This window comes from Herpailurus yagouaroundi, unplaced genomic scaffold (assembly GCF_014898765.1).
Source record: "Herpailurus yagouaroundi ecotype Mexico unplaced genomic scaffold, PumYag 77, whole genome shotgun sequence".
In the NCBI taxonomy this organism is placed as follows: Eukaryota; Metazoa; Chordata; class Mammalia; order Carnivora; family Felidae; genus Herpailurus; species Herpailurus yagouaroundi.
The window spans coordinates 43,661,852-43,683,709 of record NW_024412388.1 but is presented as its reverse complement, the minus strand read 5'-3'; the positions used below and the strand labels follow the sequence as shown (position 1 = coordinate 43,683,709).

At 44.8% G+C, this 21,858-nt stretch overlaps 1 protein-coding gene across 2 annotated transcripts in view; it reads left to right on the top strand.

Annotated features, from left to right (window-relative positions):
- YIPF1 (Yip1 domain family member 1) overlaps window positions 1-20,056 on the top strand; it is a 37,307-nt gene extending 17,251 nt beyond the window's left edge. For both annotated transcript variants that reach the window (XM_040470317.1, XM_040470318.1), the window contains 4 exons: window positions 1,841-2,007; window positions 2,366-2,548; window positions 7,001-7,098; window positions 19,509-20,056. In XM_040470317.1, the coding sequence (XP_040326251.1) occupies window positions 1,841-2,007; window positions 2,366-2,548; window positions 7,001-7,090 (440 nt within the window). In that variant the 3' untranslated portion in view covers window positions 7,091-7,098; window positions 19,509-20,056. The remainder of the gene's footprint in view (window positions 1-1,840; window positions 2,008-2,365; window positions 2,549-7,000; window positions 7,099-19,508) is intronic.
- The last annotated feature ends 1,802 nt before the right edge of the window (window positions 20,057-21,858 follow it).

The window sequence follows — 21,858 nt, the reverse complement described above, 5'->3', positions numbered from 1 at the left end:
GTGAATTACCCTGCCTGAGGGCCTGGAAACTCAGAAGAGTTTTTATCTTTTCTTATCCTCCTTGGTTGGACAGTATAAGGGAGTCATGGGATGAATCATTGACTCTGTCAATAAACACTTTTCCATTTTATGTGAAGAGTATACATCCACACATTCAAGGTCAGATCCTGCTTCCACCACTTGTTAATTATTTGACCTTGACCAAACCACTTAACTTCTCTGATCCTATTTCCTCATCTCTAAAATGAAGATGTAGATTATGTGAAATAATATATTTACATATCAGTTAATGATATGAAAAGCTAATTCTTGAATGAGCATTTATTTATCAATCAGTGTTATAAGTATATTTGTTTTTACTCATTTAATTCTTCTAGTGATTTTTTTAAGTTTATTTATTTTGAGAGAGAGCGAGAGCAAGAGAGAGAGAGAGAGAGTGTGAAAGAGCATGCACCCATGCAAGCTGGGAAGGGTCAAAGAGAGAGGGAGAGAGAGAGAATCCCAGATGGGCTCCGTGCTGTCAGTGTGGAGCCTGGAGTGGGGGCTCAATCTCACGAACCATGAGATCATATGGCCTGAGCCGAAATCAAGAGTTGGACACTTAACTGATTGAGCCACCCAAGAGCCCCTAATTCTCCTAGTAATCTTAGAAGGTAGTATATGCTATGATAATTCCCATGAGGAAACTAAGGCAGGAAAGTTAAGTAATTCACCCTCCAGAGTTACTTAGCTATAAGTGGCAGAGCTAGGATTAGAGCTCTTGGAGTCCACATGCAGAGTCTGTGACCTTGACTGTTACACAGTGTTGCCTCAATAAAATACTGAGTGAAATGCCTGACACCCAGTGGATGGCTGTAGGTATATAGGTACTTCCCTTCCCCTTCATTTAGCTATTAAAAAAAAAAAAAAAAAAAAGGCAGTATAGCAGGAGAATTACATTTGGCTATTAGTTCCCAATATGAAAAATCTCCTCTGGGAGCTAAAAACGTTTTGGCCAATCACATGTCTTAACCAGAGTCTGACTACAATTGCTTGGGGTGCCTTTGTGCTTGCCAAGAGCGTTAAGTGCATTACTTACTGATTTTCCCGTAGGAAGGGCTGGTGCCATGGGCTTAGCCACACTTTATGGTCCTCCACTCCAGAGGAGGGAAAATGAATCTTCTGGAGGAGGAGGAGGCAGCGGTGGCGGCCTGGACCGTAATAGACTGAACACTGCTGTTCTGAGGAGCCACTCGGTAGCATTGCTACCACAGACACAGAATTATTTAATGAAGAAAGTAAAAGTGAAGAATCTGTCGAGCGATTCATCAATGAACTGAAACTCCCTATTTCAGGGACAGCAGGCACTCTAAATAGCACGCAGAGCAAGTTAATCTGCACCCAGGGCATTTGAATACATTTGCTCAAGACATCGATGTCAGCTCTTGTTATACTGGGAAAGAGGGTGTGTTCTTCCAAGGGGATAGTTGGCTTTCCTTTGACTGAAATGCTTGGTATGTTTAAACACTTGTATTGAGGCCCTCTGAAGTTTTTCAGTTGCATAATTCAGTTGTTCAGTACTGTTTGTTGTTATTAAACCAGTTATAAAAACCATATGAGAGACCACTGGTCATCACACAAAGACAGTACTAAATCTTCGTCAATTAAGCACCGCCTTAGAGTGCTTGCTCTGTGGCAGTACTGTGCCAGGCGCAGGGACTATGAGACCAATAAGACTCGATCCCATGAGCCAGTGAAGCAGGTGAACATGCTAGGGAGTAAGTCCAGTAAGGTATTAGAAGTGCTCTGATAGTAATTAGAGGCACGATGGGGATTAAAACTTGTGTCCTGTCATCCTCAGTGTCCATAGCGGCCACGATCATCTATGCCTATGCTTGGCTGGTTCCTCTCGCACTCTGGGGTTTCCTCATGTGGAGAAACAGCAAAGTTATGAACATCGTTTCCTACTCGTTTTTGGAGATTGTGTGCGTCTATGGATATTCGCTCTTCATTTATATCCCCACAGCAGTAAGTACTATACCTATTCTGAGCGATGCCCCGGGCTTGTTGAAAATTCAGCCAGCATCATCATTTCTAGCCTGACACTGATGCACGCCTGAAGAATACCATTTGAATTTAGAGGTGCAGCGGGAATGGGGATAGGGAGCCAAGTGCCTTTGCTGGATCTTGAGCCCTTTGTTCTGAAAGCATTCGCCTCAGTCTGCATGCTGGGGTGTTTCTCCAGCTGTACTGAGAAACCACAGTGGCACAGGGGGCCCAGCTGCTGATTGGCTCAGGGGCCTTTACAAACACACGTGCCTGGAATGAACAAATGCCTCTCCGAAATGCCTCCAAAAAAGCCCTCCCCTTCCTCCTCTTCTTTCAGGTGCTGTGGATTATCCCCCAGAAAGCTGTTCGTTGGATTCTAGTCATGATTGCCCTGGGTGTCTCAGGCTCTGTCTTGGCAATGACATTTTGGCCAGCCGTTCGTGAGGATAACCGGCGCATCGCACTGGCCACAATTGTGACAATTGTGTTGCTTCACACGCTGCTTTCTGTGGGCTGCTTGGTATGGTCTCATTCCTGTGATCTTCCTGTGTGCCTCAGATACAAATGCTGAAAGACCTCAACCTGTTACTCACAATGAACGGGTCTTTTAAGACGGGCTCCATAAAATCAATATTGTTTTGAATAGACTGTCCTAAATGAGAAGCGGTAAATGATGAGAATTTGATGGTAATCTCTGTCTTTACCTAATTTCTGAAACTTGGTAAGATTTGGAGTCTGGCCAGAGGAAGTCGGGGTGGATGAGTGTCTGTAAGAGGTTGGGGGGCGGGGGGGGGGGATGTTCAACCTTTGGATGTCTTTGCAGGTTTTCTGCACATACCTAGAAAGAGTTTTGAAATTTCCAGTTTCATAGGTGGAAAGTCTGAGCATGAAATCAAATTAGGAGAGGGGAGATATTTTTAAGGTGAATAACATTTAAAAGAGGTTTTGGGTTCATGTATTTGGGTGTCTTTTTAGGGAGAGCATGTGGTTTTCAGGCAGGTCCAGATTGAAGACCAGCCCTGTCACTCACTGGCTGTGTGAGCTGGGCCATGGTACCTACCTTCTCTGAATCTGAATGACTTAATCGGTAACATGGGCATAAAATTTCCTGCCACCTAGGGTTGTATTGAGGATAAAATAATACATATAAAACAGTTAATATAGAACTTGTCCCACAAATGCCCATAAATTAGGTCCCTTTCCCTTGGTCCTAAGGAAACACGGTTTTATATCTTTTGTGCACATTGTACAAACCACGGTTTTATATCTTTTGTGCACATTGTACACAAAAATTGCTGCCCATGGCCTTGAAGCAGGTTTTTAAAGAACACTGAGTCCAAGAATGTTAAGGTCACTAATGAAGGAAAGAATGTGCCCACAGGAAGATACCCATATTGTATGTGTCCAGACCCTTGGCTGGGTTTTACAGTTGTGGGAGTAAATATTTCTTTGGCACCATTTGATCTGTGATAGTTTTGTGTAGACAACCTGGGTCATTAATAAGATCCCAATACTTGATCATTGAACAAAGTCTCATACAAAGTGCCAAGTTCTGAAACACGGACCTGGTTTACCTGCAGTTTACATGTCTAAGCTTTAAATTTTTGAGACGGAGGACTATCGGTCTGACTCACGGCAGAGTGACACCATTGATTTCGGGGACTTGGAGTCCCTGGGCTGACCCATTTTAACACTGCTGAGGCCTTTCTTGACCTTTCTGTCTGCGGAGGAAGAATGTCCTTTCTCGCCGTAGCCCTCTCACTGGTGTCTCCCCACGTCTCTCTTGAAAATTTCCCTGCATATACCTAGTTGAGTTGGTGGAGAGAAGAAGCAAGAGAAGAAGCACTGCCTTGTTCAGTTCTGTAAAGAATAGAGAGGAGTGTGGCAGATTAGACGAGGGGGCAAGGAGGTGGTGGTGACGGTAATATTACTGAGAACCTATTTCCTTTGGTGTGGGTGGCAGGGTCTTTTACCTCCCATGCCTGTTACTCCCTTTTGGGGGTAAATGACACTGAAGTTAGGATTTACCTGCCCGTCCTGCTGCTCCGGAACTTGCTGGAAGAGAGCATTATAATGAAATAAAAAGAGCCCTGGACTGGGCTTAGCTTTGTGAGCCTAGGCGAGTGACTTCGTTCTCAGAGCCCTGGCTTCCTCCTCTATCATGGAGACTCATATTTTGTGGGCTCTTGTGAGACTCAGGGAGATGGCCGTGAGAGCCCTTCATGTGTCGTGAAGGGTTCTTCAGGTGTAAAGAAGGTACTAAGAGAGCCCTGTGTGATCTGAAGCTGCCAAGGCCACTCTGCTACCTCTTCCTCCTGAGTGCCCCAGTGAGAGTGGTCCAAGGTCACACAGCTCGAAAGACAGGGCCCTTTCATTGGTGCCTCTCACTGGCATCTTCCCACCTCTCTCCAGAATGCCTTTTCCATCATACACCTGGCTGGGAAGTTGGAGGAGAGGAGGAGACAGGAGAGAAGGCTTCTTCTTGTTCACTTCTTAGGGAGTCCAAGGAGCCAGGCACGTTGGGTGATGGAGCAGGGAGGGAACTGCAGGTGTAGACCCCCTCTTGGAGGGAGGTGCAGTTTTCTCCTCCTCGTGGAAGGGAACCATCCCATGATCGGGTTTAGCCAGGGGCCCTCTGTGCCTGGGGTTTTGCTCTCCATGCTGGAGATGGCCTCCTCTTATCTCTTCTGGAGATGTGCAGTACAAGAGGTTGGAGCAGAAGTTAGGAGATGGGGTCTGGTCCCAGCTCCTTCGCTCCCTGCTTTGGTTATTTCCCCTCTCTGGCCCCTACCTCCTCACTTAGAAAACGGAGCTGCAGGAACATCTTTACTTTTGTAAGGACTGAATGATACATGCAACATGAACAATACAAGCCATGCAAATGGCAGATATTATTATTAGTGGAAGGGCAGAAGGGAGAAGAATTGGCAGGGGAGGGGCAGTGGCTGACCCACACAGCTTGGCTTCTCACTGCCCCAGGGAGCACGGATTGCGGGTTTTAAAGCTTCAATGTACTAAAGTGTTGGACAGTCCTCTATCTGCCGAGGGCCCCTCAGGGCTCACAGTTGTATGCTAAGTTGGTAGTGGACGCTCACTCCAGGTGGGGAGGACTAAGGAAGCACCAGAGGGTGCGTCCTCGACTGGTGTATTGGAGATGTACAAGCCTGCATTTGCCGTGGTTACTGCTGATGGTGGACAGTCCTGTGCCCTAACTCTCTGCCAGGGGACACTCCCAGCCCTACTCCTAGAAAGCCTGATGTTTCATCCTGAGGCCTCCACAGTGCCTCGTCCTAGACTGGACATAGTCTACGGCCATACCACCTTGAACACGCCCATCTCGTCTGATCTAGACTGGGCATAAAGTTAGGTGCCAAACTGCAGGCAGCACTGGAAAAGAGAAGAACGTAGTTTTTGGAGCCGGACACAACTGGATTGAAGCCCTCAGACACAGGGTTGTGTAGCTTTGGGAAAATCTCTTTGCCACTTGCTCATCTTTAAAATGGGGATAAAATTGCCTATTATAGGATTATCGAGTAGGTTAATGATCTATGCGCCTGATGCACAGTAGGCACTCCCTGAATGACAACTGTGGCTATTGCTAAGTATTTGTGGAATTAATGAACTAATGAGCCGTAGAATTACAGTTTGACCTTAGAGGTCATTTTTTCCAATCCTTCCATTTCACAGATTAGAAAACTGAGACTCACGGGTGGAGTGATTTGTCCGGAGTTACTGTGCGAGTTACTAGCAAAACCAGGTTTAGAACCTGGCCTCTTGGCTCATTCCCTCTGATGAGGGTTTCGTCCGGTAGCCTGGAAGAAAGGTACTGTTCCTGCCTCATGAGGGCTTTGTGGCTCCACCTTCACGATACCTGGAGGGGCCCAACACTAGCAGGATGTCCCCTGTCCCCTCGTTCATTTAGGGACCCTGGGAGGAAGGCTTTTAGAGCTAATAGGATGGCTCAGGGACTGTGACAAACTAGGGGCGCCCTGTAGCTGGAAACTTTGAAATGGATTGCTGAAGAGCTAACACAGAATAGGAGTATGTTGGGGAAAGTTCTAGTGTGTCATGTTGGTGCCCCCTTCTGGCTGATAGAGAGCAGCGCTGGCAAAATGGTTCTTGACTTGGCTTTTTATCCATTTGATCCCAATGCCCTGACTTCCAAGGGGGAATCACAAGTGTGCAGTGATCCTTGATCTGTTAAGAGAGTCACCTTTTCTTTGAACAACCCAGGTATTTTACTGGGCTAAAGTCAAGATTCGCAGACCTTGAGACAGGTCGGAAGATCCTCCTTGGTTTTTTCCCTCTTCTGTCTCCTCCTGATTTTTGACAGTTAAATTGCAGATGTTGACTGAAAGCATTTATCAAACCTTTCATTTTCACGGTGAAGAATTATGAGGTAAGTCCTGCCTGGCGCTTTCTTTCAAAGGTCTTTACCAAGAGCCAGCGGGTTTAGCAGCAATCTGTCGTAGTTCAGTTCATTAAGTATTGGCTGTTTACATAGTGTGCCAGGCCCTGAGTCAGAGGCTGGTGGCACAGGGACAAGAAGGACACAGTCTTTGCCCGGGAGGAGAGACTGTAAGGTAGTGATTAAGAGCCTGAGGAGCTTGGAGTCAGAAAAGACGCGACTCTCCCACTTATTGGCCATGTGCACATGATTGAATGGCAGCCTCCCTGAGCCTCAGTTTCTCATTTGTCAAATGAGGATAACAATAGCACTCCCCTGGGGTTGTTATGCAGATGAAGTCAGATGTAGTAAGTGCCCAATAAATAGTGGCTAAATTTTAAAAAGTCACGGTAGAGCAAGTGAGATGGATAGAAACAGAATCGGTTGTAGTTCAGTGGGATGACAAATGTGTCAGAGGGAAACATAGGGGCCATGAGAGCCCAGACATACTATTGGCATGAAGACTAGAACACTCGAGCAGATCACTGTGTTTTAACCGCCCTCATGGGTTTCCTTCTCCTGCAGGCATACTTTTTTGATGCACCGGAGATGGACCACCTCCCCACAGCCACAGCTGCTCCAAACCAAACAGTTGCAGCAGCCAAGGCCAGCTGAAAAGGAAAGTAAGAGATTATTTTTTGTTATATTTTTTGCTGTTTGGTACAGTCAGAAGTGGGCAAGCGCAGCACTTCCATTACTGTTAGCATCAAGAACCAAGAGGGCCAGACCCTTTTTGTCTCTCCGTACGATTCACTGTGGTGTTTGTGCACGAGCATGTCTGCATATATGTGTCCTCTAGCTGAAGGCCTCAACTGTGAAATCCACGTGGCCCTGGTTTGATAGGTTTGGGAGATGTGAGCTCTAAGCTTCTTCATGAGAGGAGCTCCTGCCTTCTGGTCCTAGCATCCCCTCCCCTCTGCTCTCTGCCCCTTTCCCAGGAGCACAGTGTGGGTGTGTTCTACTTGGTTACAGTCCTGGTGGTTTTTGTAGTTTCCCTGTGACTTCTCACCATGGCCTCAGACCCGGAGCGTGACTTCTCTTGAATTACTCACGGGGTTCTCCAAAGCTTACACATTCTCATGCCTGGTTTGCTCTCTGGCCTCTTGGATGATTCCACTTCGGTGGTGAGCTCCGTTGGTTAGAGTAAAGGAAGTAAAGGGAGAGCCAATTCCTCCATGGCCTATTCCTTGCCTCCCAGTTCCAGCTCCTCCATGTTCCAAGGCTGCAGCCATGCTGGACTCTTGCCCTTGCCAGAACACATGCCTTTGCACTTGCTCTTCCAGATGGCTGAAATGTTCCCTCTCTTCCAACCGTCATCACTTACCTTGTGATCCTATTATAGCTTTTATTATACATTACTGTTAATGGTGCTTGAACTACTAATTGTTCGCTCTGCGTCCATCTGCCTATTCATTTGTTCATTCATTGATTCATTTGTCCTCTGTGGACTGGTATGTCCTCTTGAGGTATGAACTGTTCAACTCAGTTCCATGAGAACAAGAAATAGGTATTACCCTTTATCTTCATTGCTCACCACAACACAGTGGATGCTCAGTAAATGTTTGTGGAGTGAGTGAATGAAGCCATACTCTGCCCCTGATCTCCCTGTGGGCCAAGAACCTTTCGTCTGTTTTGTAACCACAGAGTGACCTTCTCCTCTCCCAGAGTAATTGAGTGTGGTGCAAAGACCAGGGCCTATAGAGTCAAGCAGAACTAAAATGAGATCTTGGTCCTACCTTATACTGGCCGTGTACCTGGGGCAAGGAGCTTACTCTTTCAGAGCCTCGGCCAACTTAACTGTGAAATAAGAATGATACAACCCATACTCTAAGACTGCAGTGAAGATTAGAGATCACATTTAAAAAGCTCCTGGCACATAGTTAAGGTACTCAGTGATAGATTCAAAGCTACTGCCCCTCTGAGAGTGGCTTGGTATTTGTGTTGAGATTTGGTGGTTCTCACTGACTTTACCTTGGCCCTTTATTTCTTTTTTGTCAAATAAGTAGATTTTTTTCTCTTAGTTGGGGAATTTGGGTTGCAGGCCTTGCAAATTGACAAGATTTGCTTGGTCAAACAAAGACACCTCTGGCAGGGTTATTGGTAAGACAATTGCCCTGACCAATGGAATGACTAGGGAACTATTGTAAATGTCACAGCCCTCCTTCCCCTCTTCCTCTCTTCACATGGGGATGTAATGTCAGAATTAAAGGTCAGAGCCCTTGCAGATAGGATGGGCTTCCCTCCCCCTTTTTATAATAAGGAAGCTGAGGCCAAGAGAGGACAGTGCCTTGCCCAAGGCCATCCCAGACTTTTGTAGCAAACCAACATGTGTAATATCACACTTCATTCTGCAAAATACTTTCCAGATCACTCTCTCTTTGTCCACTCTCACCAGCCTTGTTGACCCCATTGTATAGATGAGGAAGATGGACTTAAGAAGTCTGAGTTGACTAAGTTCACCTACCTCTTAGAGGCAGAGCTTGGACCCAAACTCATGTATTCTGAAGCCAATTTTGGAGGTTTTTCTGATTTCCTACCTTGAAGGCTGATGTTGTTTTTATTAATAAAACTTCCAGGCTCCCACTGCTGGCTTTTGGCCTCTTTTTTGGAGCCCTCCTTTGCTGGTCTAGAGATGCTTCAGTTCATAGAATCCATACTTGTTTGATTGCATAACCTATCAGTTAAGAATTTAAGAATGTGAGGGCTGTATTAATTATCTATGGCTGCCTAACGATATTACCTCAAACCTAGCACCTTAAATGACACTCATTTATTAGTTCGCGGTTTCTGTGGGTCAGGAATCTAGGCATAGCTTAGCTTGGTTCTCTCCTTCAGGTTCTCTTATAGGGCTGCGCTCAAAGTGTTGGCCTGGGCTGGGGTCTCATCTGAAAGCTGGACTGGGGAAGGATCTTCCTCCAAGCTCACATGGTTGTTCGCTGGATTCACTTCCTTGCAGCCTGTTGACTGAAGGCTTCCTTGCTAATTGTCAGCTGGAGGCTGTCCCCAGTTTCTTGCCACATAGGCCTCTCCATAGGCTCACCAGCGTCATCAAAGCTGTAAATGGAGATAATTGACAGTCAGGAAGATAGAAGATCTGTAACATAAAATAACCATAGAAATGATATCTATCACCTTTGCTGTATTCTTTTGATTAGAAGCAAGTTACAAGTCTTGCTCATACTCAATGGGAGGGGATTATACAAAGGCATGAATACCTGGAGGCAGGGATCATTGGAGGGCATTTTAATTTTATTTTATTTTTAACCTTTATGAAGGAATCATTAACAAATAAGATGATACAGGTATTTAAAGTGTACATCATGATTTAATATACGTGTACATTGTATGGAGGCCATTTTGCTCTCTGTCTGCCACAAGCACATACTCTAGTAATATGTGTGTAGGTGTTTACGTTTTACGTATTTTGTTGTCAATCCATACAGTAACTATTAAAGCGTAGTTTCTTCTTTTTTTGATGAAAAATAGATATTAATAGAAGTTCTAACATTTTTCCTCCATTACCTCAGTGGGTTGTTTTTGCAGCCCACCGCCTTAGAATGAGCATGTGGTAGCTTGTTTGCCTCATGGTTTGATTGTCTGCACATTTGTTCAGCTCCTCTTGCAGATGGATTTCATTGACTGTTGCAGAGAAGGCCCTAGGACAAGGCGGGTCTCTTCCTGAGATTGAGTTTCATGGGGAAGAGACTGAGTCTAATTGGACTTGGACTCCCCAGTGCTTGGCCCAATGCCTGCCTGGCACAGACAGAGCGAGTGTTCAGTCAAAGTTGGGTGGTTGGAGGTGACCCTTTGTAAGATTAAGGCAAGAGTGGGATGTGGGCTTTTACCAGAGGTGTCTTGGCTCACGGAGTTCCAGACATCATTTACTCTGTCGCTCAATGTTTACTTGAGGTGACTCTGTGGTCCCCCATGGACCAGGCACTGGGGACCTAGCGAATCAGATGCAATCTTCCATGGGGAGCCTCGGTCCATGGGTAAAATAGCTAAACAGATAATAAGCATATTATGTGAGCAGTGCCCTACCCAAATTGTGAATTGATGAGCGCGGTGGGAGCACAGAAGCACTGACTCATTTGGCCTGAGGGAAGGCTTCGCAGAAGGGATCTTGTTTGAGTCTGGCCCTGAAGGTTGAGCAGAAGCAATCAATTACCTGTTTTTCTGAAGAGTGGTCAGCTTCCCATGGCATTTGGGAAGGTGAGGTCATAGGTTGTTCATTGGGACACAATGATGCGATGTGGGCTCACCTCACTGGGAATAAGAAAATCTGAGCTCAGCTGGAGGATAGAGGTAGAGACCACAAGGGCAACAGGTGCTTGGATCTCTCTGCCTTGGTCGAGAATACCTGATACCAGCCTGGGTGAGGGGCTCTTTCAGTCTGCTCTTGCATTAGGACTTGAGTTCCTTCCTTATATTTTATTATGAAGGCTCCGACTAATGTCCCAGGTGCTGTAAACCTTCAGAGAGTCAGAAACTGGCATCTGAGAAAAGCCTGGACCCTAGGACCTTTGCAGACCTCCCATCCTGATTTATACAAATTTGACACCTTTGGGCTTTGCTCAGATCTATAAACTTGGGTGTCAGTGTCTCCATTTGGCCTCACGTCTACAAATGAGATAGTGATGAACAGTTTCTTTGGAGCTTCCCTGGCAGAAGCATCAATCGCTTTGCCAATGAGGGGTCTGTCTAGAGCCCCAGGCACTGTAGATTTATGTGCTGGCTGCCTTCTACTGTAATCTTAAGCCTCCCAGCTTTCACTGAAAAAGAATGGCTTCTAATCTCGCAGATAACCTTCCTTATACAAATCTGTGCATTGGAGGGCTTAGCATAGCACGGATTATGGGAAGAGCTCTGTCTGGAAACTCAGGATCACAGAGGAGCTTCTGATTACTTGTGATCAGAGAAATTACCCCTGTATAAGTCATTGAGATATTATAGAGAATATTTGGCTTTCTTCTTCCCTCCTTTCCTTCCTTCTTTCCTTTGCTCTTTCCTTCCTTTTTAAAAATTAACTTATCACCTGAGGGCCAGTGCCATTTCTTCTCTGAGCCAAGACCCTGGGGAAGCCTAGAAACTACCTTGGGAGTCTTACTTTGGCTTGTGGGAGGGAGTTTCTGAAGGACCGCATTCAGACGGGGGCTGCCTTCCCAAGAGCAGTGATAAGTGGGTCTGTGTGGAGGAAGGTGGCCAGCAGATAATTATACTGCAGTGTGATGGGGCTTTAATAAAAGATGAGAAGAGGACTGGAGGAAATTCCTTTGTCATTAAAACCCTCCTGATTTGATACCTAGGGTTTATGTGCAATTATCCTTTCACTCACTTGGGTCAGGAGTGTTCCTTTGGTCAACTAAAGCTACAAACCCTTTTGCTATGTTTATACACATCAGTTCCATTCTGAAATCAGCTTTAACCCAGTGCTATCATCCTCTTTAACACAGCATCCAAACAGCAGGACTTTATACCACGGCTAACACTGTTTTCTACCAGCCCCTTATTTTCTACACCATGTCTGAAAAGTCCCTGCACAGAGAATCCATTTTCAGTTTCTGCACTATTTCTTCATTGCTCTTCTTCCTGGTTCTCTTTCTTTGGAGTCATTTGGGGGAACTTGGGTTGGAGAGTGGGTCAACACAATAACTTCTTATTCCTTTTTAAACTTATTTTGTGGAAAGTCTTTAAACACAGGCAAAAGTAGAGTGAACAGTATACGAATCTCCACATACCCATGGCTCACTTTCCACAGTTTGTCAGCTTGTGGTCAGCCTTATTTCACCCACACACTCATCTAGTCCCTCCTATTCATTTGAAGCCAATCTCAGGTATCCTATTATTTGATGCACAAATATTTAAATTCTGAATCTATAAAAGATACTTTTAAAAACATGACCATAATACCATAGTCACATCTAAAAAAAATGATAACTCCTTAATGCAGGCATACCTCCTTTTTACTCAGCTTTGCTTATTGCTTCACAGATACTGTGTTTTGTACAAATTGAAGGTCTGTGGTAGCCAGGTCTATCGGCACCATTTTTCCAAAAGCATTTGCTCACTTTGTGTTTCTGTGTCACGTTTTGGTAATTCTTGAAATATTTTAAACTTCTTCATTATCGTTATGTCTGTTATGGTGATCTGTGATCACTGATCTTTGATGTTACTTACTATTGTAATTGTTTTGCGGTGCTATGATCTACGCCCATATAAGATGGTAAACTTAATCAGTAAAGGTTATGTGTGTTCTGACTGCTCCAGTGACTGGCCATTCCCCCATCTCTCTCCCTCTCCTTGGGCTTCTCTGTTAAAGACACAATGATATTGAACTTAGGCCAATTAATAACCCTACAATGACCTCTGAGTGCTCAAGTAAGAAGAGCCACACGTCTGTCACTTTAACTCAAAACCTAGAAATGACGGGTGCCGGGGTGGCTCAGTTGGTTAAACATATGACTTTGTCTCGGGTCTCATTCTCACTGTTCGTGAGCTCGAGCCCTGCATCAGGCTCTGTGCTGACAGTGCTGGGCCTGCTTCTGATTCTCTGTCTCCCTCTCTCTCTTCTCTCTCTCAAAATAAATAAATAAACGTTAACACAAAACAAAACAAAAGCGAGAAATGACTAAGCTTAGTGAGGAAGGCGTGTCAAAATCTGAGATAGGCTGAAAATTAGGCCTGTTGTGCTGGTTAGCCAAGTTGTGAGTGCAAAGGAAAAGTTCTTGAAGGGAGTAAAAAGTGCTACTCCAGTGAGCACATGAAAGATAAAAAAGTAAAACAGACTTATTGCTGATATGGAGAAAGTTTGAGTGGTCTGGATAGAAGACCAGCCACAACATTCCCTTAAGCCAAAACCTGATCAAGAGCGTGGCCCTAACTTTCTTCATTTCTGTGAAGGCTGAGAGGAAGCTGCAGAAGAAAAGTTGGGAACTACCAGAAGTTGGTTTACAGCTTTAAGGAAAGAAGCTATCTCCATAACATGAAATTACAAGGTGAAGCAGCAAATGCTGATATAGAAGCTGCAGCAAGTTATCCAGGAGATCTGGCTAAGATGATAAATGAAGGTGGCTACACTAAACAACAGATTTCCAATGCAGATCTTCTTATGTTGGAAGAAGATGCCATCTAGGACTTTTATGGCTATAAAGGGAAGAAGTCAATGCCTGGCCTCAAAGCTTGCAAGGACAGGCTGGCTCTCTTGTTAGGGGCTAAGGTAGCTGGTGACTTTAAGTTGAAGCCGTTGTTCATTCACCATTAATAAAACCCCAGGACCCTCAAGAATTATGCTAAATCTCCACTTTCTGTGCTCTATAAATGGAACAACAAACCCTAGATGATAGCACATCTGTTTACAACCTGCTCAGAAAAAAAGATTCCTTTCAAAATGTTACTGCTCATTGACAGTACATCTGGTCACCCAAGAGCTCTGATGGAGATGTACAAGATGAATGTTTTTTTTTTTTAATTTTTTTTTTTCAACGTTTATTTATTTTTGGGACAGAGAGAGACAGAGCATGAACGGGGGAGGGGCAGAGAGAGAGGGAGACACAGAATCAGAAACAGGCTCCAGGCTCTGAGCCATCAGCCTAGAGCCTGACGCGGGGCTGGAACTCACGGACCGCGAGATCGTGACCTGGCTGAAGTCGGACGCTTAACCGACTGCGCCACCCAGGCGACCCTCAAGATGAATGTTGTTTTCATGCCTGCTAACGCAACATGCATTCTGTAGCCTGTGGATCAAGGAGTAATTTTGACTTTCAAGACATATTATTTAAGAAATAAATTTCATAAGGCTACCACTGCTGTAGTGATTCCTCGCTGGATCTGGGCAAAGTAAATTAAAGACCCTCTGGAAAGGATTCACCATTCTAGATGCCATTAAGAACATTTGTGATTCATGACGAGGTCATGAACATGAGCAGCAGTTTGAAAGATTCCAACCCTCCTGGATGACTTTGAGGGGTTCAAGACTTCCGTGGAGGAAGTAACTGCAGATGGGGTGGAAAGGGCATAAGAACTAGAATTACAAGCGGAGCCTGAAGGTGGGACTGAATGGTGGCAATCCGATGATAAAACCTGAGCGCCTGAGCAGTTACTTCTTACGGATGAGCAAACAAAGTGGTTTCTTGAGATGGAATCTACTCCCGGTGGCGATGCTGTGAAGATTGTTGAAATGACCACAAAGGATTCAGATGATCACATAAACTAGTTGATAAAACAGCGGCACGGTTTGAGAGGACTGACTTCCAATTTTGAGAGATGTTCTACTCTCACTAAAATGCAACCAAGCAACATCACACTCTACAGGGAAATCGTTTGTGAAAAGAATCAATCCATGTGTCAGACTTCATTGATGTCTTCTGAGAAATGGCCGCAGCCGCTCCAGTCTTACCAGCACCCTGATCATTTGGCAGCCATTGCCACTGAGGCAAGACCTTCCACCAGCAAAAAGATTGTGAGTCGCTGAAAGGTCAGACGATGCTTAGCATTGTTTAGCAATAAAGTATTTTTTAAATTAAAGTGTGTACATTTTTTAGACCTAATGCTATTGCACATTTAACAGACCATAATATAGTGTAAACATAACTTTTACGTGCTCTGGAAAACCAAAAAGTTCATTTGCTTTCACCTTATTGTGGTGTTCACTTTATTGCCATGGTATGGAATATCTCCACCATATCTCTGAGGTATGCCTGTATCAAATATACTTTAGTGTTTGAATTTCATCTTGCAATTTATTGATGTATCTCTTAAATGTTTTTCTTTTTTTTTTTTTTAATTTTTTTTTTCAACGTTTATTTATTTTTGGGACAGAGAGAGACAGAGCATGAACAGGGGAGGGGCAGAGAGAGAGGGAGACACACAGAATCGGAAACAGGCTCCAGGCTCTGAGCCATCAGCCCAGAGCCCGACGCGGGGCTCGAACTCACGGACCGCGAGATCGTGACCTGGCTGAAGTCGGACGCTTAACCGACTGCGCCACCCAGGCGCCCCTCTTAAATGTTTTTCAAATATAAATTCCTACTCCATTTCCCTCTCTCTCCCTTTACCATGTATTTGTTGAAGAATCATTTATCCTGTAGCTTCTCACTGTCTGGATTCTGCTGACTGTATCTGTACGGTGTCGTTTAACATGTTGCTCTGTCTTCTGTTTTCTGTAAATTGGTGGTTGTATCTAATGGTTTGTTCAGATTCAGCATTGGTCGGTTGGTTGGTTTTGGCAAGACTACTTGATATGTGGTGGTAAATTCTTCCACCCATAAACTCATAATGTGTAATTATCTCTTTTACTCTTTGATATTAGTGACCATTAATAAGCAATGCCTACATCTGTTCATTCATTAGGGTTTCTAAAATGGTGATATTTCAATTCCATCTTCACTTCTTTGTTTACCAACTAGAATATTTCTTTAAAAAAATGTTTTTTAATGTTTTTTGAGAGAGAGAGAGAGACAGACAGCCAGAGCATCAGTAGGGGAGGGGCAGAGAGAGACAGAAACACAGAACCTGAAGCAGGCTCCAGGCTCTGAGCTGTCAGCACAGAGCCCAACAGGGGGCTCAAACTCCGGAACTGCGAGATCATGACCTGAGCCGAAGTTTGCCGCTTAACCGACTGAGCCACCCAGGCACCCCTAGAATATTGCTTTTATAAAAACTTCCCTTTATCTACTCTTTGGCTATCCAGTGATATAGTTTTTATAGAAGAGCAGAATAAATTATTTATTTTTCACCTATTTTCAAAATAGTAGTTGGTTTAGCAGCACGCGGCAACAGTGACCAACTAATTTCAGTCCATCACAAGTATTATGCTTATCAGTACTCAAATTGTCCCATCTTTGGCTGATGGGAAGCTCTTCAAATTGGCCTGGGTCCTGTTGGCACGGCCCTAAGAGTTTCTGATGACTGCCTTGTTATCTGTCATAACAAAATTTTCCGGGCTTATTCTGAACATTTCCTGTCCGAGACCCAGGTTGAGTCATGTCTCGAAGGAGCCTCGGTCCTGTTCAGTGGGGAAGTGGTAAACTGCCAGATCGTTGTAGGGGTCTTGGCTGTTTACGGGCCTTTTCACTGTTCAGAGTCGGGAAACAGATTTGTGGTTTGCTTGGTTATTTATTTTTTTAAAGAAGACACATTGTGAGTTCATACCCAGCCTTTTAGTTCTTATGTAGCACTACAGAGTTTTCACTAAATCGCTTTTATCTTATATCTGCATCTCCTTTCTCACCTGAGGATCTCGCTTTTCAACAATACCAGCAGTGGTAGAATTGGCCTGTCACATAAGTACTTAATTGTTGTATCCAGGCACTCACAATGGTCTAATAATAACAGCAACAGCATTACCATTAATTACTGGGAATGTTGCTCTAAAACCTTTTAATTTTTGTTTTGTTTTGTTTTGTTGCGTTTTGTTTAAGTTCTGGAATTCCCCTCCCTGGCTCGCCTGCTTGGAAGCTCACTATTTATTCTTCAGGACCCACTACAGATACCCTCTCCTTGGGGAAGTTTATATTACTTACTCCTCTGTGCTGTCCTACAGCTCGTTGTATGTTCCTCTGTTATGGCAATTTTTTCTATTTATTGTAATCTAGACTGAGAATTCCTTGAGAGTGGAGATGCATTTACCAGTATACCCACAGCATCCAGCAGGCATTTGAGGAAAGCTTCATTTTGAACGAGTGACAGTTGGTACACCAATCACATGCACATATCCTCGGTTTGTTTGCCAGGTTACTTAGGAACTTTCATTCATTCAAAGAGAACTACCCTTTGCTACTTTTTGCTGGGTGACTGAGGTGAACAATAGTGATAAGTCCTTACCCTCACAGATTTTACACCTTGATTTTCTATCCCATGTGCTCAGACAGACTAGAAGGCCCTGCTAAATTTAAGAGAGAACTTCTGATTGGAGCACCTCCGATCAGGCTTGGGTGCAGGGCTGTATCGACGAACAGGACACGGGGCATGCCTGTGCCACAGTGGGGCCAAAAGTGGGGAGCCAAAAGTGGCCAGGAATCGGGTGTTCGGCAGGGAAGAGGTGAGGGGGTTCTGGCTGTTGGTGGCATTATGGGCCAAGTCTGGCACAAAGTATCATCTGACTTGCCACCCTCTGGCCCAAGCCCCAGGAATTCCCAGCCTCTGTCCCACAGGCTACCTATAAAGGTTGGCAGCAGGGCAAGGGAATTTTCTGTCTGCACTTCCTCCTCTAGTCTTGACATTAATTTGGAACAGGCAGCTAGAGAGGTGAGAGAAAAAGAGTATATTTATGAAAATAAGATCTTTAGTGCCTGCCCTATGGGCTCGTTTGTCCCTACCTTTATTTAGCATTTCAGAAACCTGAGCTGATGTTTACCAGAAGGCCAGTCAGGACTTTAGGTTCTAGCAATCCAGCAAATCCCAGCATTCACCCTTCTCGAACCACTTTTCACAGATACATTATTGACAGCATTTCCCTTTGCTGGAGCCGGGCCATTAAGGTAGATTCCCCTGTCATAGCCCCACCCTGCTAGTGTGGTCAGATGCCGACGTCTAGGTGTGATACTGCCCCTGATGGTTTCTAAGGAGGCCTGGCACATTCTCTTAGGTTCAAGGCCATTTTTTAGGAAACCCTCTCTGCCACATTTCTTAACCACACCCCTTAGATTTAACTATATTTCTAGCGCCTCTTTCCAAATTCCCATCTAGTGCAAATCCCCAACTGGGTGTACCAACAGATGACTCAAATTCATTATGTTCGAAATTAAACTCACCCCCACCCCCATCGATCCTTCTTGTATTTTCCTGACTCAGTGGATGGCACTACCATCCACACCGCCCCTTACTTCAGACTAGGTTAGATTCTTCATCATACTTTCTCACAGTTACCATACAGTTGTAATTAACATAAGTAATGTTTTGTGTATTTGTTTCCTCTGTAGTTTCTGCCGCTAGACTGTAATTTCTTGAGAGTTAGGACCACATCTGCCTTATTCATCACTGTACCCAGTGCCTGACACATCTGACACATGAGTCCTCACTCAGTATTTGTTGGATTAATTAAGAAACCCAGGGGCGCCTGGGTGGCTCAGTCTGTTAAGCATCCGACTTCGGCTCAGGTCATGATCTCGCGGTCTGTGAGTTTGAGCCCCGCGTCGGGCTCTGTGCTGACCGTTCAGAGCCTAGAGCCTGTTTCAGATTCTGTGTCTCCCTCTCTCTCTGACCCTCCCCCGTTCATGCTCTGTCTCTCTCTGTCTCAAAAATAAATAAACGTTAAAAAAAAAAAAAAAGAAATCCAACCCAGTCACCCAAGCTAGAAACTTCATCATCAATGTAGATTCCTCTCTCTTATCATCTACATCTTATCTATCAGCACAATTTGTCTATTCTACCCCTGAAATGTTTCTCAGATCTGTCCTATCAGTACTATACCTGGTGTTCAGGATCTAATCATCTCACATTTGGACTGTGGTAATAACTTTATGGGTTTCTCTATCTCTTTTCTTTTTTTCCTTCTAATCTATCCGATGTGTAGCCAAAGCGGTTTACAAAACATTATAAACTGTGTCACTCCTCTATTTAAAAACTTTTTGGGGGCCTCCTATTGTCTAAAAGACAAAATCTAAACTCCCGGGAGAGTGGGATCTATCTCAAATTTAATTGTCCTGCCTCATATCCTGCCATTGTCCCCTACATAACCTCATGTTTCAACAACCACAAACAGTTCCCCAGTTCCCAAATCTTTTTATGTGTCTCCTTATTTACTTTCTTCCTCCTCTAGCACCTAACACAGCTGTCACAAAGCCAAGAGAAAGAAGGATGGGTGAAGGTAACTGTGGGGTCTGGTAGAGAAAAATCATTGGGTTTCCAAAGAAACGGAGGAAAACTTTTAAAAATGTCATCTTCCCTCCAATGGTAAGCCTTGAAGCTCGTGAATCAGGGCTCAAGGCTGTCTGGTATTGAAGCTATACCTCTAAACATAAATACCGTCCTGCAGTTTAGCTCCTTTCCGTGTGGGGGACTCTTCATCTTAAAAGTTCCTCTTTCTGTTTTTCAGTTCTCTTTTATGTGTTTTGGCGTGTGTCTCCTTTGGACGTGGCATCTACTGCAGGAAAGCAGAACGACCAAGTGCAGGAAAACTGATGCAATGGCACCACCTTTGGCATCTATCTGTAAGGTGTCACCCTGAAACCCAGTCACCTAATTTAACACACAGCAATTAAATGTTGTTCAGCGCCTGTGTCTTTCAGCTCTTCTTTCTCAACTGTCGATTACCATCGGGACTATGCCCTGATTTGGAATGGAACACAAGGGAACGTGGTATGTGTGCCTGCCATTTGCCTCTCGCTGTCATGTGACATGCTTCACATTAGGTCTGCCCTTGATATGTGGAATGGATCCATCCCGAGCTTCTCATGTCTTTGTTCTGGATGTTCCTCTAAGGTGATCCTCTCCTCTCCAAATGCTTGCCATCCTAAAGTGGCCAAACTGTATGAACTTTGGTTTGGATCCACTGGGAGCCTGAACATTTGTCTTTGGTGACCTGACACTGAGCAAGCAAACCTGATCGTTGCAAATAAATACCTCATAGAATGTCTGTCTGCATTTCATGACTTTGATCTCAAGTTCTTCCTTGATGTTTTATCTTTAGTATGCTGGAGGCTGCTGGGAATCTTGATTTATTTAATGCGCTAGCTGTTGGGGTGTGGGACATTGGAATTATTCTTCCTAGAAGTAGGGAACAGAAGGATTAAAGACCATGCTCACTTACAACCTATTCTGACACACACATTTTAGGAAAAACTTGGAGGGCACTTTGAGTGCCTCTTTGAGGTGGCATGACTCCTGGCTAGGGTGCCTTAAGGGGGGAAACCAGTGATGCCTCACAGATACTTTTAAAATACATTGTATTCCAAATGCGTAGCACCTAGGAAGCTGAGCTTCTGCCAAGTCAGGATTGCTGATTCCCTACTGTTCTGTTACCCTCTTCAGGATAGGAATTTCCAATGTATTTCTGAGACAGCCTCAAAGACGCAGTGGGACTTAAAAAGCTGATCACACAGAAAAAGGAAGATGCGTACCAATTCCGGCTCCAGTGAGCTTAAGATGACCTTGGCAAACCTCCCATCAAGTGCAGAGTATTCCTCCCACTGATTTACTTAACACGTATAGGTTGTGCACCTACTATGTGCTGATCACCATTCTAGGTAGTGGGACTAGAGCAGTGAACAAAACAGACAAGGTCCCTGAGCCCCTGGATCTCACCGTCACATGATTACTGCTGGGCAGTCACCAGCCTCGTCCTCTCCAACACCGCCATCTCCTCCTCGAACAACTCCTGTGTGTACCTCTGCAGCTTTCACTGCTTGGTCCGAGCTCTGCCCCTGGACCTCTCAGATCAGGTCTGAGCTGTCTTCCCTTTGTTGACTTCAGATGTTTGAAAACAGCTCTTCTGCACCCCCTGCGTCTTCTCCAGCTAAGTGTTTCTTCTTTTTTTTTTTTTCTTTTTAATGTTTATTTATTTTTGAGACAGAGAGAGACAGAGCATGAGCGGAGGAGGGGGAGAGAGAGAGGGAGACACAGAATCCAAGGCAGGCTCCAGGCTCTGTTATTTTTTGACACGGAGAGAGACAGAGCATGAGCGGAGGAGGGGGAGAGAGAGAGGGAGACACAGAATCTGAAGCAGGCTTCAGGCTCTGAGCTGTCAGCACAGAGCCCGACGTGGGGCTCGAACTCACAAGCTGTGAGATCATGACGTGAGCCGAAGTCAGACGCCCAACCTACTGAGCCACCCAGGTCCCCCGCTAAGTGTTTCTTTTATCTTCAAGGACTCTTCAAAGAACTTGGTGTCTGTACCTTCTGGTAACCCTCTGAACTGGTACCCTGGTGCTTTTTCTTTAAAATTTAACTCCTGCTGCCCAAGGCAGTGATTCTTATACATGTGGGTCCTGTGAATTCCCTGTACAGGCCATTTGCAACCTCCCCTTCCTGTCCCCTAGCAAGAGTGGCAGGACTTTCCTCCGATTGAAGAATAGAAGCATATTGTGAAATGATAAATCTATATATTGGTCTCTGCCACTGTTTCTGACCGAGCTGCTAAGACCCTTGCCATTTCCTGGATGATAAAGAGTGTCTGACAGAGCTCCCAAATCTCTTGGAATTTCCTAGGTAGTGGAACACTTAAAAACTTTTTTTTAATGTTTTATTTATTTTTGAGACAGCATGGGCAGGGGAGGGGCAGAGAGAAAGGGAGACACAGAATCCGAAGCAGGCTCCAGGCTCTGAGCTGTCAGCACAGAGCCTGATGCGGGGCTCAAACTCACAAACCGCGAGATCATGACCTGAGCTGAAGTCGGACGCTCAGCCGACTGAGCCACCCAGGTGCCCCTGGAGCATTTTTTTTTTTT